The sequence below is a fragment of the Chrysemys picta genome, chromosome 3 (genome assembly GCF_011386835.1).
Source record: "Chrysemys picta bellii isolate R12L10 chromosome 3, ASM1138683v2, whole genome shotgun sequence".
Classification (NCBI taxonomy): Eukaryota; Metazoa; Chordata; order Testudines; family Emydidae; genus Chrysemys; species Chrysemys picta.
The window spans coordinates 208758332-208775869 of record NC_088793.1 but is presented as its reverse complement, the minus strand read 5'-3'; the positions used below and the strand labels follow the sequence as shown (position 1 = coordinate 208775869).

Here is a 17538-nt window from a genome sequence, read left to right as displayed (position 1 = left end):
ACCCCAAATGCATGATGGGAGAGGTGTCTCTCCCACCTGGAGTTAGGGCCTAACATTCTTTGATGCCCCACCCCTCTCCTCCACATTTTTTGGAGATATCCCATCTCCTAGAACTGGAAGGGACCTTGAAAGGTCATCGAGTCCAGCCCCCTGCCTTCACTAGCAGGACCAAGTACTGATTTTGCCCCAGATCCCTAAGTGGCCCCCTCAAGGATTGAACTCACAACCCTGGGTTTAGCAGACCAATGCTCAAACCACTGAGCTATCCCTACCCCCAAATCCTAGTGGCTAGCTCGGCTGGCTTCTGTGAACCCCTTTCCAGGCACCTGACTCTCCCTCCTGCATTGTGCAGGGAGCCCTGGTGCCCAACTCAGGGTTGGGAGCTCCCCTAGGCAGCAGAGTATCTAAAAGGCACCTAAATCCCCCTTGTGACACACATCCTTAGGAGCCTAAATCCCATTGACTTTGTTAGATTTACTCAGAGCTCTGGTGGACAGACTTGAGTTCACGCCGCTTGCGCTACCCCACTCAAAATAGCTGCGTAGCCGTTCAGGGAGGGAGGCAAGTTCAGAGCCCGAGCTCCAGCCCAGGCCCCGGTGCCCAAACAGCTATTTTTAGCGTGTTCGTGCGAGCCCAGGTGTGACGAGTTGGACTCGGAGCCTCACTGCCACGGGCTGTGCAGACGCACCCTGCCTGGCGAAGTCGCTTTCCAGAGTCTACCTATGTATCTTTGAGCAACGTTAAGAGTTAATCATAACAGCCCTAGTGTAATGGTGTTAAATTCTCTGCAGCGGTTATGAAAAGACGACACAGACAAAGATTTTTGGAAAATCCATGTCAAACTTTTTTTTTTTATTAGCTATGCAGTATTTGTAAATTTCAAAAGATTTTCTTTGTGAATTCTTCCTAATGAACAAACCAAACAATTTGTTTGAGAATAGTTTATTATCCCTATTGCGGTGATCATTATTTTAAAAAGTTAGCCTACAGACTACACAGCACACCATCTAAATAATCTTCCCTCATCTGATTAAGACAACAGTAATTCCTTGGATGTATAATTTGCTCTCTTAACTCAAGAATATCCCTAAAGTTTGCAAAAATTCACATTGCCCCCCAGGGAAGCAGAATAGTTGTTCCTGTTTCTCATTGCAAAGTGAAGAGAATGTTTACAGTGACTGCCTGAAATACTGTTCTTTTACAACAGACGTTAAGGAAAACCCTTACGATGAATAAGTCCCAGAGCTGTGTTTCTATGTACCACGAGATTTTGTACTAGGTCTGTTGCTGTCTGGATCAAGAAGAGAAAATATTTTGGTTCAAATATTCAAATTCAGGTGCTTAAAATTAAGCGCCCAAATACAGCTTCAGGTGTCTAACATTAGGCAGCTAAGTTTGAAAATGTGGCATGTATCTTTCAGAGCGTCAGGATTTTGAGTTGTTAGACCCTGTTCCTGCTTCCATTGAAGTCAGTGGCAATTGGCCTATTGGCATCAGGGTGTCAGAGCAGCACGTATACGTATTTGTGACCTTAAAAATGCTGACGCAGCTTGAATTATTCTGTTCAACGTGGTGAATTTTACCAATTCGTGTATCTGCTTCTTCTCCATTCTCACTCCCAGTGTTGAGAAAATGACAGAACATGTCACTCGTTTTTCTGTCTGTCTTGCCCAAAGAGCCAACAGACACACTATCGCCTTTCTTTGACAGTTGCTGCAGAATATGGCCCTGATCCTGCAAGCAGATTCCTGCAGCTTTGCAGAGCCCCCATGAAGTCAGTAGAGGTCTGCATGGAGCTGAATGCCGGATCGGGGCCCCTTTGAGCTACTCTGCATGTGGTTTATGTAAAATTAAACAATCCCCAAGGAAGTAATCTGAAAGAGAGAGGAAGGCAAAGAGATGGGCCAGTGGTGAATGATGTCGTTATTTGTAGACCCCAGGAATGAATCAAGGTACTCAGTTGGGAGGCTTTCCTTTGAAAGTTTCATAGAGTTTAAGGCTAAAAGAGACCATTAGATCATCTAGTCTGACCTCCCTGAATTTCACAGGCCAGTTAATTTTCACCCAGATACCCCGATATTAAGCCCACAGACTTGATTTAGACTAAAGCATTTCAGTCCTCAGGAGGCTAAACTGTTGAGACCAAAGTTCCACCAAAGCCCGAGGCTCCCTTCACTGGCAGGGGATTGAGAGATGCCCTTGATTCATTCCAACAGCTGGCCCAGTCCCAGGGAGATCAGACAAAACAGAGAGAAGTAAAGCAGGTTCCCAGTTCCCTACAACAAAACTGTGTCTGACTTAGAAGACACCAAAAAGAAACCATTTTGCTGAAAAATAGATATCTCCAGGCTGATTTTTTCTTCATTGTCATGGTACCAAGTCCAAAGCAATGTATAGTAGTCTGTACATCACAGTATACCAGTGTAAGACGAGCAATCATGTAACGACGTATGCTTGGATCGTAACTGGGAAGGATGCTCAAGATGGATTCCTTAAGGCTTAGGGGAAGCTTTGGAGGTTTTATGATGATTTCCATCTCAGCAGAGAGAACCCTTTATGGATCACGTACGTCAAGGTGGCTAAAAATGCAAATACCTACAATGGAAACAGCTGGAGTCAGCTACAGTTAATTGCTAAAGGATATTGTTTGCTTACACTGGATTTGCACTTTTATTTATGTTTGCCCATTCAGCAGTATTCGTATTAATCAGTACAGTACTTGGAGCCCAAAAGCAGTGACTCCATTCCAGAGTTGCTCAGGGTAAGATTTTCAAAGTCACCTAAGTGATTTAGAATCCAAGTGCCACTGAAAGTCACTTAGGCTCTGAAGTGCAGATGTCACTTTTGAAAATGGGGGTCAAGTTCTTGAGTCACTTAGGTGCTTTTGAATTGGTTTCCCTCATCCTCACAATACTAATTGTGAGTATCTCACAATAGGCGGGGTCTCAATCTCTGATGGCGTCTCACACACTTTCCCCCTTTCTCAAATGGCTGCCATCTGCCATTTCTTTCAATGGGGCTGAACCAGGGGTGAAAGTAACTTACAGGACTTACTGGTACTGCCGGAGTCCTGAGGGAGGCATGGCCTCATCCGGAAGAGGTGGGGCCTCTCAAGATTTAAAGGTCCTGGGGCTGTGGCTGGGAGCCCCAGGGCCTTTAAAACAACCCGGGGCTCCCAGCTGCAGAGGTGGCTGGGAGCCCCAGGGCCTTTAAAACAACCCGGGGCTCCCAGCTGCAGAGGTGGCTGGGAGCCCCAGGGCTCACGTGCAAATTAAAGGGCCCAGGGTTCCGGCCGCCGCGGAGCTCCGGGCCCTTTAAATCCCCACTGCAGTTCCAGCTGGGATTTAAAGGGCTCGGGGCTCCCCGCCAATACATTTTGTTCACCCCTCCACTGTGAAAGCTATTTGACACTTACCACTGCTGCAATGTCTTCCTGGTAAATTTTAAATTGAGAGGCATTGTCGCTGTTGGATTGGGCCCCAATGGTGGCAGTGGCTTGTAAAACAGCAGCACTCAGGTAAAACAGAGCAGCCACTGAATGATAGAAAGCATCCTAGAAAACAATAATAATTAACAATCATTTCCAGGAATGCCATTCAGGTCAGAGAGAGAAAAAGGTACTCGAATCAAACACACACACTCTTCCGGCAGCGTGATGAAAGCACACACAGCCCCCACACAACTAGTTCATTTAACTTAAGACTCAGGCCAGAGTGGTTTGTGCAAATGTGATCCTGTCCAAGTCTGGCAGGTTGGCAAATAGATTTTGGCAGGAGCTGCACTGTAGCCCAGATCCTCAAAGATATTTAGGTGCCTAATTCCCAACGGGCCACTCCGAAAGGGAGTTAGGTGCCTGTATACTTTTGAGGATCTGGGTCTTTGCATCTCCACCTGTGATTCCATCTCCACTGATATCAGTGCCTCTTGTACGTGCTATAAGAAGTGTTGCAGGGGCCAACTGGCAGTGGGCAAATGGAAACCCATTCTGCCACCATATGCTGGAAATTCTGATCTCACTAAGATGGTACTCTTTGTTCAGTGTTTGTACAACACCTAGCACAGCAGGGCCTGGCCTGTGACTGGAACTCCTAGGTGCTACAGTAATACAAACAATAAGTAAGAGAGCAGACAGGGGGACTCAAGGCAAAATCCCCAATTTTCCACAGGGTTGTGGTATATGGAGGCTGTTCTCCCCCATGTTACGCCTGTGTGGAAGGCCACTCGGAGCAGGCCTCATTGCAAGGGAGCTGAGCTCCCAGTTACCGCAGGCCATGCCCTTCCGCTGAGACAACAAACAACAAAACCACCAATCCCAGTTGTACCACATCTCTGCCACTGTAGCCACGCTGCCTGCCCTGGTCACTGTGGTGGGGGCAGCGTGCGGAGCCTCCATGGCCGCCCCAGCACCTAAGGGTTGCAGAGACCTGGCGGCCGCTTCCGGGAGCCACGCGGCACTAGGGCAGGTAGGGAGCCTGCCTTAGCCCCGGGCCCCCACTGCGCCACTGACCGGACTTTTAATGACCAGAGCCATCAGGGTCCCTTTTCGACCGGGTGTTCCAGTCAAAAGCCAGATGCCTGGCAACCCTAAGTGAGGGCCCAGTGATCCCAGGGAGGAGCAGAGCAGTTACATCCCCACCTGGCACTGTCTTGAATGGTACAAGGGCCTGGCTAACATGCTGCTCCGTGTGCCAGGGCCCCCGGAGGGCATGGCCAGTCAGTACGGGGCTATGGCAGGAGGGGCAGGGCCCCAGAGCCCAGGAGCCATCTTGTCCTCTTCCACCAATGACTCCTGAGGAGACTGGCTCCACCCTGCTCAGCTCGCCATCATGGAGGACCTCTTCGTCCCACCTCCCAAGACACTGGAGGAATGTTCCAGTGGAGAGGGAGGGAGGGAGGGAAACTTGGGATTATTAGATTTTCTAGGGCACTCCTGAACCGTCATGTCTGAGCCCCTCACAACACCCCTGAGAGGGAGGGAAGTAGCTTTCCTGTTTAAACAGATGGGGAGACTGAGGCAAAGAGATTTGCCTGAGGTCATTCAGGGAGTCTGTAGCAGACCGAGAAACAGACCTCGGGTCAGGACAGAGCAATAATCGGAATTGCCATCCCATGGGAAGTTCTGATATTTCAACTCCCCCTCTCCCCGCTGAATTGGGACAAAGATGAAATATTGAAATTTTCCCCAGAACAAGTTTTCAAAACATTTCATTTTGGAAACAGTGAAAAGTTGCATTTCAGTTTGTTGAATTGACCCCTAAACATTTCACTTCAAGTCAGTTCAACATTAAACTGCATTGCCTCATGGGAGTTGTAGTTTGGGCATCTCAGGCCTCCATTCTCCCCAATGGGCTGAGCTCCCCAGCCATACTTCATCCTCCATGATACACCTGAACTCATGTGTCTCACATGGTGTGCGCCATGGGGCTCCGTCAGAGTAGAACCGGTGTTGCACCATGGGAGGTGTGGTCCAGCCAGGGAGATCCGCCCATAAGCGAATGGGGACATGAGCAGTTTGAATTACAGTTCCCATAGGGCAATGGCATCCCCATTGGGAATGCAGTTTAGTGGTGAATTGACCCAAAGCAAAAATATTTTGTTTTGATTTTCCTGAAAGAAAATTGAAAAGTTTCAGCAAATTCAAAATCATCTTGTGGAAAATTTTAATTTTGCAAAAACTATTTCCTGTGAAAATAATTGACAGAACATTCCCAACCAGCTGTAACTCTGATCTTCCAAGTCCTGTGCCAACATCTAGTGCATAAGAACATCCTTTCCCTGCATGTGGCGCTATAGCTTATCAATGGCTGACATCTCAGAGGGGGCAGAAGGCTCCCCGGAAAGAAAGGGCTTTGGAGGAGAAGAGGGAAGGGAGGTACATCAGGAGGGGTGTGGACTACAGTCCCTTCCTGGGGCTATAGTGAAATGCAAAACACAGCTTTGCTAATTGCTCATCAGAACAGATGCAATATGCACAACTGCTGGGCTTCCTGCGCCAGCAGCAACGGAGGCTGCTTATTCTGGATTCAGGGCCTGATAGCAGCTTTTGATAATCCTGCAATGGCACAGTGAGAGGCATATAAACCCAGTCTGCCAACACACATGCTTAACTTCACTTGACACCAATGAATAGTCCCATTGATTCAAGTACATGCCTAAGTGTTGGCTGGATCAGGGCCACAGTGCTCAGACTGTATGTGTCAGTGAGCTATACAAAGACAGGATCAGCTTACCACTGCGATCCAAGGAGATTTTCCACCATGAGCGCCACAGAAATAGAGGCACATGAGAAGAGTTGAAAATGTGAAGCAGAACACGGAGACAAACATAACCCAGCCTTGCAGTATTGGAGAAGCTACCCTGGTTGAGGCCACCAGGATCCAGACAAGGCCTCCAAAGACCTACAAGAAATAAGCAAAAGGGAGAGAGAACAGAATAATTCAGATTTCGTATCTTCCATCATTATGTGTCATGTTATGATCTCAAAAGACATAAGTCCATTGGTCTCAACCTGAAAGCTGTACATCAAGATTGCCTTCTTTCCCCAAGAAACTAATAGGGATATTAATTTAACAAACCCCGTCTTAATAAAATACAGCAGTTCCACACCTAGATTTCCCTTCTTCTCAGTCAATTCACAAGGCAGCAATCATCTAGTTCTGCAATTTATTGTCGTATGGGGGGCAAATCGCCATCTCATACGTGAATACAGGCAGTCCTCAGACTTATAACACAATTGGTTCCTTACAATTGCGTCGTAAGTCGGAACGTTGTAACTCGGAACCGCAACTACTCCATTGTGGGATGAGCGTCGTAAACTCAAAACCTATAGTCGTAAGTTGATTCAGGGTGTCAATCTAGAAGCATTGTAAGTGCCATTTGACTTAAATCGAACGTCATAAGTCTGAGGACTGCCTGTATTTAATAGCCCCAAAACAAAACACTTATGAGGGGAAGTGTTTCCTCCATGGAGTCCAACCTTCAGACATAATAGTAGAGAAATTTTGCACAACCCAACTGCTACCTCTGGCCAAAGTTTGCTTAATTTTCCATTTTTAATGACATTTGTTGTTGAAAATTAGATTTTCTGTTAACAAAATAAATTCCAATGAAAAATTGTGTCTGCATCTTGGGGGGTTGTTGACCAGCAACTGGGCTCAACACTGCATTTGTTGAAATGTAAATAAGTAAATAAATAAGTAAACAAACAAAACATTTTTAACCCTTCCTGTGATATTGGTACTGGTTTTCTAGCTAGCTGTGCAGCTGCCATTGGTGTGCACATAGGCACTGTAAGTGCACTTGCAACAATAGACACACAGTTTTACATTGGCTCCTGGCTCTCCTGCTTTAACAATGTGGCTCTTAGAGTCAAAGGGCTGGAAGGGACCTTGAGAGGTCAGCTAGTCCAGTCCCCTGCACTCAAGGCAGGACTAATTATTAACTAGACCATCCCTGACAGGTGTTTGTCCAGCCTGCTCTTAAAAATCCCCAATGATGGAGATTCCACAACCTCCCTAGGCAATTTATTCCAGTGCTAAACCACCCTGACAGGAAGTTTTTCCTAATGTCCAACCTAAATCACCCTTGCTGCAATTTAAGCCCATTGCTTCTTGTCCTATCCTCAGAGGTTAAAGAGAACAATTTTTCTCCCTCCTCCTTTTATGTACTTGAAAATTGTTATCACATCCCCTCTCGGTCTTCTCTTCTCCAGACTAAACAAACCCAATTTTTTCAATCTTCCCTCATAGGTCATGTTTTCTAGAACTTTAATCATTTTTGTTGCTCTTCTCTGGACTCTCTCCAGTTTGTCCACATCTTTCCTGAAATGTGGCGCCCAGAACTGGATACAATACTCCAGTTGAGGCCTAATCAGCGCGGAATAGAGCGGAAGAATTACTTCTCGTGTCTTGCTTACATCACTCCTGCTAATACAGCTCAGAAGGGTTTGGCTACACAAGGATTTACTGTACACTAACTTTAGGCTGTGTGCACTGACGGATGTCTCTACATTGCACTTAGACACTCGTGGCTGGCCCATGCCAGCTGACTCGGGGGCACAGGACTTGGGCCAAGGGGCTGTTTAATTGCGGTGTAGACATTCAGGCAGAAGCCTGAGCTCTGGGACCCCATGATGGGGGTGGGTCCCAGGCAGGGCCAGTGCTACCATTAAGACAAACTAGGCGGTTGCCTAGGGCACCAAGATTTGGGGGCGCCAAAAAGCGGTGCACCCAATTTTTTTTTTACAGCGTTCCTGGGCTGGGCTGTCGGCGGCGCACTGACACGTGCGGCTCAGACTCCCTCTCCCAGTGCAGCGGCCGCTCCATGCAATTATTGTCATTGCCGGCGGGGGTGGCGTGCTTGTGGAGGGGGCATAGCAGAGGTGCGCTGGGGTGGGGAGGCGCCTCAGGACGGGGGGGGGGGGAGCTACCGCAGGGCTGGGGGGCGTGAAACTTCCTTGCACTGGCCCTGGTCCCAGACTCCAAACTGAGCCTGGCTGTCTCTACAGCAATTAGAGAAACAAGGTGGGGAGATCAGACCTTTTATTGGACCAACTTCTGTTGGTGAGCGAGCTTGTCTGGGACCAGTATGGCTACAACAACACTGCATGCTGCACTGCAGCTAAACCGCCCCATAGCCTGAGCCCAAGTCAGTAGGCATGGGCCCGCTGCCGCATAGACACATCCAACTTGGCCTTCATACACACCGTACAATTCTTAATGCGTTCCAATGGGCCAGTGAATACTCTTCAATCCACTTTGAAAGTGAAGTGAGTGTGACACACCGTACCTCAGAATGACACCCTGTAGCCCCCACAGATGTCATACAAAGCATGCCATGTAAGGTATCAGATGAAAGGTCATGATCTGCTGAAACCTGCTTGTCTGTCCAAATATGTATATCGTTAGTGTGTATACAGTTATGAGATTGTGCTGTATGGTTGTTAGTGAAATATGCTGCAAGTTTGCTAGTGACACATGAAGGATCCCTGCCCAACGGGGTGTTGACCACCCATTAATCAACCTTGTGACTCAGCCATGCAAGCATCACACAACGGGAATTGCTCAGTCCTTGTGACATGGGGACTGATTGTTCACTGTGACTCAGCAAAGCCCACCTGGACGTGCCTCACTAATGTCTGCCAGGCCCATGGGCCAAGGGTGTAAAACAAGGGACAATAGCATCATGTCTTCACCTTTCTCCTTCCCCACCTACACTGGACACAACCAGGATCCTGAGAAGACAAAGGTCATCTGAGGAGACTGGTCCAGGCTCAGGGGGAAGCCTGTGCAGTAAGGACTGTAACATCCAGTGGGGTGAGAACATTGATCTAAATACTGCCTCGTGTAATAATATTTAAGATTAACTGTGTGCTTATTTTTATGTTCTTTGGTCCATCTCTGTCCTTTTATGTCAACCATTTATAATCACTTAAAACCTGTCTGCCTGTAGTTAATAAACCTGCTTTATATTTTACCTAAAACAGTGTGTTTTGCTTGAAGTGCTTGGGAATTCTCAGATCAGATTACAAAGGCTAAATGTCCTCTCCACATTGAGGGAGGGGTGGACTGGGTAATAAATTTATACTGGTCAGGCTTCTGAGCAGGGCAGAATAGTAAAGCTCTGGGGTCCTAGTCTGGGGAGCTGCGGGGAACTGGCTGGAAACTCTCCATTGTTGGTTCATGAGTGGCTGGGAGAAGCATTTATGTAACTCAGCTGGGTGTGTCCCTGTGGATGGCTGTGTAAGTGCAGGACCTGGAGAGGTTTGTAGCTTGTCACAGCATCACAGTGGGAAAGGGAGCCCAGGTCGGAGGAACAGAGGGCTCAGTGGTACCCCAGTTCCAGGTTGCACCCCAGGGATCCCATCACAGTAAGTTCATTGCATATTGAGTTAGTACAGGCTGACGTTCGTGCGCGCACACTGCTTATCCACACAAGCTTGGCAGGCCTCTGATGGCTATCCCACAATGCTTTGCATGCTGCCAGGAACAACCTGTCGGTTTACCTGTGTGTCCTCCAGTGCTCTGGGGTTACGCTGCGCTGACGTCCCCTCCCTGTTTAAATGTACACACAAAGAACCCTGGGTCTGAGCCACTCCCATCCTTTGGGTGGGTCTTTACTCCTCACTTCTAATCCTCACCCATGTTAAGGGTCGCTCCAACCTCATCTGACAATCAGTCAGGGGCTCGTTCACCTGCACATCTACCAATGTGATATATGCCATCATGTGCCAGCAATGCCCCTCTGCCATGTACATTGGCCAAACCGGACAGTCTCTACGCAAAAGAATTAATGGACACAAATCTGACATCAGGAATCATAATACTCAAAAACCAGTGGGAGAACACTTTAACCTGTCTGGTCATTCAGTGGCTATATTACAACAGAAAAACTTCAAAAACAGACTCCAACGAGAGACTGCTGAGCTGGAATTGATATGCAAACTAGACACAATCAACAAAGGATTGAATAAGGACTGGGAATGGCTGAGCCATTACAAACATTGAATCTATCTCCCCTTGTAAGTATTCTCACACTTCTTATCAACCTGTCTGTACTGGGCTAGCTTGATTATCACTTCAAAAGTTTTTTTTTTTTCCTCTTACTTAATTGGCCTCTCAGAGTTGATAAACAGGTGGGAGTTGTCTTATGCTCTCTGTATGTGTGTATATATATCTCCTCAATATATGTTCCATTCTATATGCATCCGAAGAAGTGGGCTGTAGTCCACGAAAGCTTATGCTCTAATAAATTTGTTAGTCTCTAAGGTGCCACAAGTACTCCTGTTCTTTTTGCGGATACAGACTAACACGGCTGCTATTCTGAAAACTGACGTTCTGAGATGCTTTTATTTATTCCCAGCTTTGTCCTGGGAAGGGAACACATTTCTTTGGCTAGTCTCAAAAGGCCCAATAGTTTGACACATTGAGAGAACCCACTGGATGGAAGCATTGTGCAAGTCCAGAATCAATCCAGCATGTATGTTCACATGAATGAGGTCTTCTGCAAACCCCGGAGGAAACATTTTCTGGTTCTCACCCAACTTAGTGACCAACTTCGAAGCCTATTGATGCAAGAGACACACTAAGCACTATGTAGAAGTATTTTTACTCTTCCCTATCACTCCTGGAGATTAACAGCTGCATGCCTCTTTCATGAACTTAGAATATACACGTTTATTAGTAGGTCTAACAACAAACCAGGCAGCAATCACAACACAGTTGCACAAATAGGGTCTGAATTTGCTTGGTCAGTTGCTGGACTCTGCAGACGATCCATGACTCGCTGGCAGCGAGGGGCTGTGGAGATCCCCAAGAATCGGTAGGTGCTTGGTTGAAACCCAGCGCAGTGTGGAATGGGAGGTTAAAAAAAAAAAAAAAAACCTGTTCCAGGTATCGTTTTCTGAAATTCTTCACCATAAGTAGGTAACATGAGCCAACACACCGGGAGAGAGGGACCTAGTTTACTCTGTTAAAGCAAAGAGCAGGACAGCCTGATGAATAGCCCCTCCAATTATCTGTCAAGTATGGGAAAGGATAATGAGCCCAGAGCCCTGCTATTTCCCCCAAAGCCTCAGGTACTGTTGTCAAACACTTCAGACAGCTGTTCCAACATCTCTTAGCACCATTCACAGCCATTAGCAATGGAAGAGTGACTGCTGGCTGCCTAATGTCACTTCTCCTCTCTCAGGCAGGCAGAATTCTGCCCCACAAATCAAGCCTCACCCACTTCACCTGTTGTAAAAGTGTCTGATTTGAGAGGTCATGAAAGCCGCTGCTAAGTGCCTTGTTCACCTCCCTCACATTTCTGTTCCCGAGTTCCCATACCATTTTTTAGCTTGACATTGAAATAAGCAAACAAAAAAGAAAAGAATGCAGCCCCTCCGGCACAATGCTGAGCTCTCATGGCCTGGCAAGCTGCAGCAGAGGGCCTCTCGGGAGGAGGGGGGAGTTTGGGGGGTTGATTTTTACCCCTGAAGTTTTGAGAACGTTCTGTTCTGGACAAGCGGGGAACACGACGCGGCCAGGCTCTCTCGCATCCAGACCTCTGGGGGGTCTAACCAGCCTGCCCCTTTCCAGGCCTGCCATCAATAACACTCTTAGCACGACGCATTTGAGAGGAAGTGGGACACTTCTCTCACACTTATTTGAGGAGCGCTCTTAAAGGACTGAGCCCTGACTGCCCACATGCTGCTCTCTAGAAGGCCTGGCCACAGTCCCCTCTAGTGACTGGCCTGTACCGAATACAGGAACCTCCACCTCAGGTCCTACGGATTTTGCTTTTAGTGCTCAGGGTCTTAAATTAACCCCTTCCCACTCTTCTCATACAGAGATCTCACAGCACTGTACAAAGGCCAGTATCACTACCCCCATTTTATAGATGATGAAACTGAGGCACAGGGCAGTGAAGTGACTTGCAAGTTACCCAGCAGCAGAGCTGGGAATGGAGCCAGTCCAGTGCTCTCTCCACTGGTCGATACGGCCTCCCCTGCTGAGGGCGATGTCTGTCTCCCCACCGCTGACTGCGGGGATATAGCTGTACGCTGCTGTGTGACCTGGGCAAGTCACTTCTGTTTCCCCTCCTGCCCGCTCCCTCCCTGTCTGTCGGGTCTGTGAGCTCGTTGGGGCACAACCTGCCCCTCAACCTTGTGCCTGTGCAGCACCTAGTGTGATGAGGCCCCAGTGCCAACCAAGGCCTCCGGGCACTAACGTACTGGAATCATTGCAATCTGCAGAGACCGCCTGCCACACACAGCAGCTCAGCAACGGAACTTGGCAAACAATTAAATTACCATCCTGAAAAAGGGTTTGAACAGAACAGGTGCAGGGATGTGGTGATTTTATTTCACCTTGCATGGTGAATATTGACCAGAACATGGCCTGGTCCAGCAAGCTGATCCACAAGGCAAGATCCTTGTACCCCGGTGGAGCTGAGAGCAGGATCAGGCCTATGAAAAGACAATGTGGTAAGTGAGGTCGTCCCCTTTGAGCAGTCTGAGGTTCTGCGTTTGTACAGCCTCTAGCACAATGGGTCCTGGGGCACGCTTGTGTTCCTAGGCACTACAAATCGTCAGCATCCATGGCAGTTTAATGGTTCCCTTCCTAGATGACACCGCTTAGAGTCTGAAACAGAGGTGTGAGATCTCGGCAGAACCTCCCCACCTTTACTTACGAATTGTGAGGGTAACGCAGAGAGCAGCGCACTGGGAACACCTGAGTGTGTCTGTCATGTTGCAGCATTTTGTAACTAACAAAACCCCACGCTGCCCATGTGCCCCAAGCACACAGCGCTTCATGCACTTGGAATCCAGAGCTCCACAGATGTGGCCTCCAGTGAAATATGAGAACGACCACATTGGGTCAGACCAAACATCCATCTAGCCCAGTATCCTGTCTTCCGACAGTGGCCAATGCCAGGTGCCCCAGAGGGAATGAACAGAACAGGACAATTATGGAGTGATTCATCCCCTGTCACCCATTCCCAGCTTTGGGCAAACAGAGGCTAGGGACACCATCCCTGCCCATCCTGGCTAATAGCCACTGATGGACCTGTCCTCCATGAATTTATCTAGTTCTTTTTTGAACTCTGTTATAGCCTTGACCTTCGCAACATCCTCTGGCAAGGAGTTCCACAGGTTGACTGTGCACTGTGTGAAGAAATACTTCCTTTTGTTTGTTTTAAACCCGCTGCCTATTAATCTCCTTTGGTGGCCCCTAGTTCTTGTGTTATGAGAAGGAGTAAACAACACTTCCTTATTTACTTTCTTCACCCCAGTCATGATTTTATAGACCTGTATCATATCTCCCCTTAGTCATCTCTTTTCCAAGCCGAAAAGTCCCAGTTTTACTAAGCAACAGAGGGTCCTGTGGCACCTTTGAGACTAACAGAACCACAGGACCCTCTGTTGCTTTTTACAGATTCAGACTAACACGGCCACCCCTCTGATACTTGACACCAGTCTTACTAATCTCTCCTCATACGGAAGCTGTTCCATGCCCCTAATCATTTTTGTTGCCCTTCTCTGTACTTTTTCCAATTCTATTATATCTTTTTTGAGATGAGGAGACCACATCTATATGCAGTATTCAAGATGTGGGTGTACCATGGATTTATATAGAGGCAATAGGACTTCCACCTGGCTCCCCAGGCAGGCAGCTAGCTGGAGTGATCAGTAAAAGAAAGGCTGTGTTCGGAGAGTAAACAGACAGCGGGCAGAGGAATGTGGCCTCCCCTGGAGGCAGCCCCATTATGCTGATGTGGTATCACATTCCCTTCCCTGAGAGGCTCCCTTCACCTTCCCCCATCTGAGTCAATGCAACAGCAAACAGCTGAAGCTGCCTTTGCCTGGGTTTTCCACATAGTTTAAAGCTGTCAGGGGCTCATCAGTGCTGATGGACCACAGCTAAAGGTGCAGCCTTTTGGGTCAGCCAAGCCCCCAGAGCCGGCTGTATGAACCGGACCCGCTGCAGCCTTAGGCGGGAAGTCCCAGGAGGAAAGGCTAGAGAGGGTGGCCTGTCTGCTCTCAGCTAGAAGTGCCACCAGAGCCACCTTTCTTGGGGCATCTCAGTCCTCCCAGGCACGCCTAGGACCTGGAAGAGACTCTCCCCCGGACCCCAGGGAGGATGGAAATCAGAACAGCTCCCCTGAAGGCCGTGACATCAATGCAGCCGCTGTGGAGCCGGCTCCCCAGAGCTGACCTAGGAATGCTGTTTGGTTCAGTTCCAGCAGTGCGTGACGGTGAGGCGTGTTCCCTGCCAGCCTTGCCCTCCCAGCTCAGCACCATAACAACCTCAGGCAGCCACCCGCTCCGGAGTGCGGCAGCCGGTCTGTTAACTCCCCCAGCCCTAAGGTAGCCAGATTTCTGAAACCGCCAGAGAACAACAACAACAGTCTCCATTGCCCCAGCCAGCGACAAAGCCACTAGCACGTCAGGGGAGCTCCAGCAATTAGTCTCAGTGCTAGAGACGCTTGGAGCCAGAGATACCAGTCTGGAGACACAGCTAGATGTGGTGACTGCACAGACACCCTCCAGCCAAACACACACAATCAGGGGCTAGTGCGGGAACATCTCCCCTCCCCTCGTTATGGGAGTGCCATGACTTTCGCTGCTGGGAAGTCAGATCGGCCCCTCAGGCCTTGTCTACACACAAGTTGTACCACTTGAACTATCCCAGTGTAGTTGGAGCAGTTCGACCCCCTGGCGTGGGCACAGTTGTCCCAGTATAAAGGTTCTTATCCCAGTATGGGAAGGGGAGTCGCGGAGCTGCAGCCACACTATGGTTTAGAAGTAGCTCGATAAAAAGCCCACACCTGAACGGTGTGTCGAGTAGTGTACAAGGGAACAGGCCATATGTGATTATTGCTGGCGGGTTCCCCAAGCCCCGTAGGGAATTAGGAGCACAAATCCCACAGACTCGTTTCCCATCAGCACTTTTGAAAATATGGCCCTGGACAATGGCTGTAAATGCTACAGAGAGAATCCAGCTTCTGCTCATTACAGCGCCGGATTCCAGAAAGCTGTGTGCTTCTTCTGAGGACTGGTCAGCGAATTCTAGCCCCATCCTCTGGATCCGATTTCCCGTCTCTGCTTTCTCAGGGAAGAGAGTTCTAGTGTGCTTCTGCTGAGGCATCAGACTTTGCCAGTGTCCCACTAGCTGTCTGGCCAGCAAAATGTAGCAAGGAACACAAGATGGGACTGTTGCTTAGGATTGCAGGCTAAGTCCTGGAAATACAGGTTTTCTTTTTCAGCCAGTCAGTTCACATTGCTGCATCCAATAACTAGCTCGTCAGTGGGGAAAGTCCCTTCTATGTTGTGGGTTAACAATTCTGTTGCAAACTTCTTTTGTTGCTCTTTTGTTACTAGTAGGGCACTTTGGGATTTGTAGCCATTCCTTGACGACTGTTTTTACAGTTCTGCAAATACACTTGTAAAAACCAACACTTCCTTTGCAAACAGAGACAAGGAGTTGGAAGCACGGCACGGCACGTTGTTCTCCAGAACCCGCGTGAGGGCAGGTGTCCCAGGGTGCCTTGTTTGCGTCTTTTCCCTCCTCTCTCAAAGGCGCTGGCACCATGTCACCAGCTGCTGTGAGTTACACAGCGGTGGGTGTTCCCGAGGCTGCGGTACAAAAGCAAGCCAGGAGCCTAGGCAGTGGCGGAGAGCAGTGCCTGGACTCCAGCCAGATAGAATCACAGAGTCCAAGGCCAGCAGGGTCCACCAGACCGCCCGTGTCACACAGCCAGGGAGCCTCCCCCAGCCCAGACCTTGCTTGCGGGGGTCTTTCAGAAAGAGATGCAAAGTTGGGTGGTTCAGACTGCGACAGAGCCCGGCTGAGAAATCCCCTCCACTCCCCATTGGGCCCAGAGCACTGACTTCATTAGCGGAAACAGGGTTTGCTCTTACCTAAGGGACCGCGGTTACTCTGCGCACACAGCCCCTCGCAGGCTCCTTTCTCTCCTGCCGCCTCCCATTCATGCTTCACCGGCACTGAGCCATGAACCAACAGTGGGCGATGCCCAGGTTAAATGGTTTCATTCCAAACTGCCTCCTACACAGTTGAGTTCCCCTGACATCCTGCTCCCCTGCATCCAGTTCCCACTTCTCCCTGTCCATCGGGCCATGCCCTGAGCCCAGACCCTCCTCCCCTCCCTCCATAGCCAGACCCCCGCAGCCCAGTCAGTGCCCCAGCACACATCCCCTTCGTCCCGTCCCTCCATCCAGGGTGCAGAGGCCAAGGGCAGGGTACAGTGAAGGGGGAACTGACCCTGCCTTGGTGCTAGGGCTGGCACAGGGGCCAAGGGGAGCCAGACTCACCCCCTTATTAAATGGATCCCAGTATGGCTCTGGCCTAGGGTACGGCTGCCCAGCCTTGCGCCACCAGCTGCTCTTGCCTGGTGGGATTTCGTGGGAGTGGTTGATAGCTGGTCACGCTGGCCACATCTTGTCTCACCCAGGAGCGGTGCCAGGGTTTTTGGCGCCCTAGGCGGGGGTCCTTCCGCGCTCCCGGTCTTCAGGGCACTTCAGCTTCTTCAGGAGTGAAGGACCCGCCGCCGAAGACCCGGAGCGCGGAAGGACCCTCCCCGCCCCGCCGCCGAATTGCCGCCCCCCCCAAATCCTGGTGCCCTAGCAACCGCCTAGATTGCCTAAATGGAAGCGCCGGCCCTGATCTCACCTCCAGTCTTCCCTGAATACCTCCTGTTCTCACTCCTCTCCACCGCTCTCCCGGCTCCTCTCCTCCCCCAAACCTTCCCCCGCTCATGGCCTAACTACAGCCGCTCAATAGGCGACAGGTTTCACCAACAGGCTGGAGTGAGAAACTTTCCCCAGGCTGGTTTGTTGTGCCTACTCCCTGCCTAGATAACAGGGATCCTCCCCTTCCTCGTGCTCCCTACACTCACTTGTCGTCTCGTCTGAAGCGCCACGGCAGACGCCTCAGGGAAAGATCCTGGCCCTTCCCGTATGTGCAGCACCCGGCACAGTGACCGGGACCTCTGGGGGCCCGTTCCAAGGGAGGAGTCAGGAAAATGTATCGCTGCGAG

At 49.5% G+C, this 17538-nt stretch overlaps 1 protein-coding gene across 2 annotated transcripts in view; it reads right to left on the bottom strand.

Moving 5' to 3' along the window:
- Nucleotides 1-820: 820 nt before the first annotated feature.
- MAL (mal, T cell differentiation protein) overlaps nucleotides 821-17538 on the bottom strand; it is a 33297-nt gene continuing 16579 nt past the window's right edge. For both annotated transcript variants that reach the window (XM_042852722.2, XM_005293555.4), the window contains exons 2-4: nucleotides 6231-6398; nucleotides 3416-3553; nucleotides 821-2595 (exon numbers count right to left, since the gene is read on the bottom strand). In XM_042852722.2, the coding sequence (XP_042708656.2) occupies nucleotides 2521-2595; nucleotides 3416-3553; nucleotides 6231-6398 (381 nt within the window). In that variant the 3' untranslated portion in view covers nucleotides 821-2520. The remainder of the gene's footprint in view (nucleotides 2596-3415; nucleotides 3554-6230; nucleotides 6399-17538) is intronic.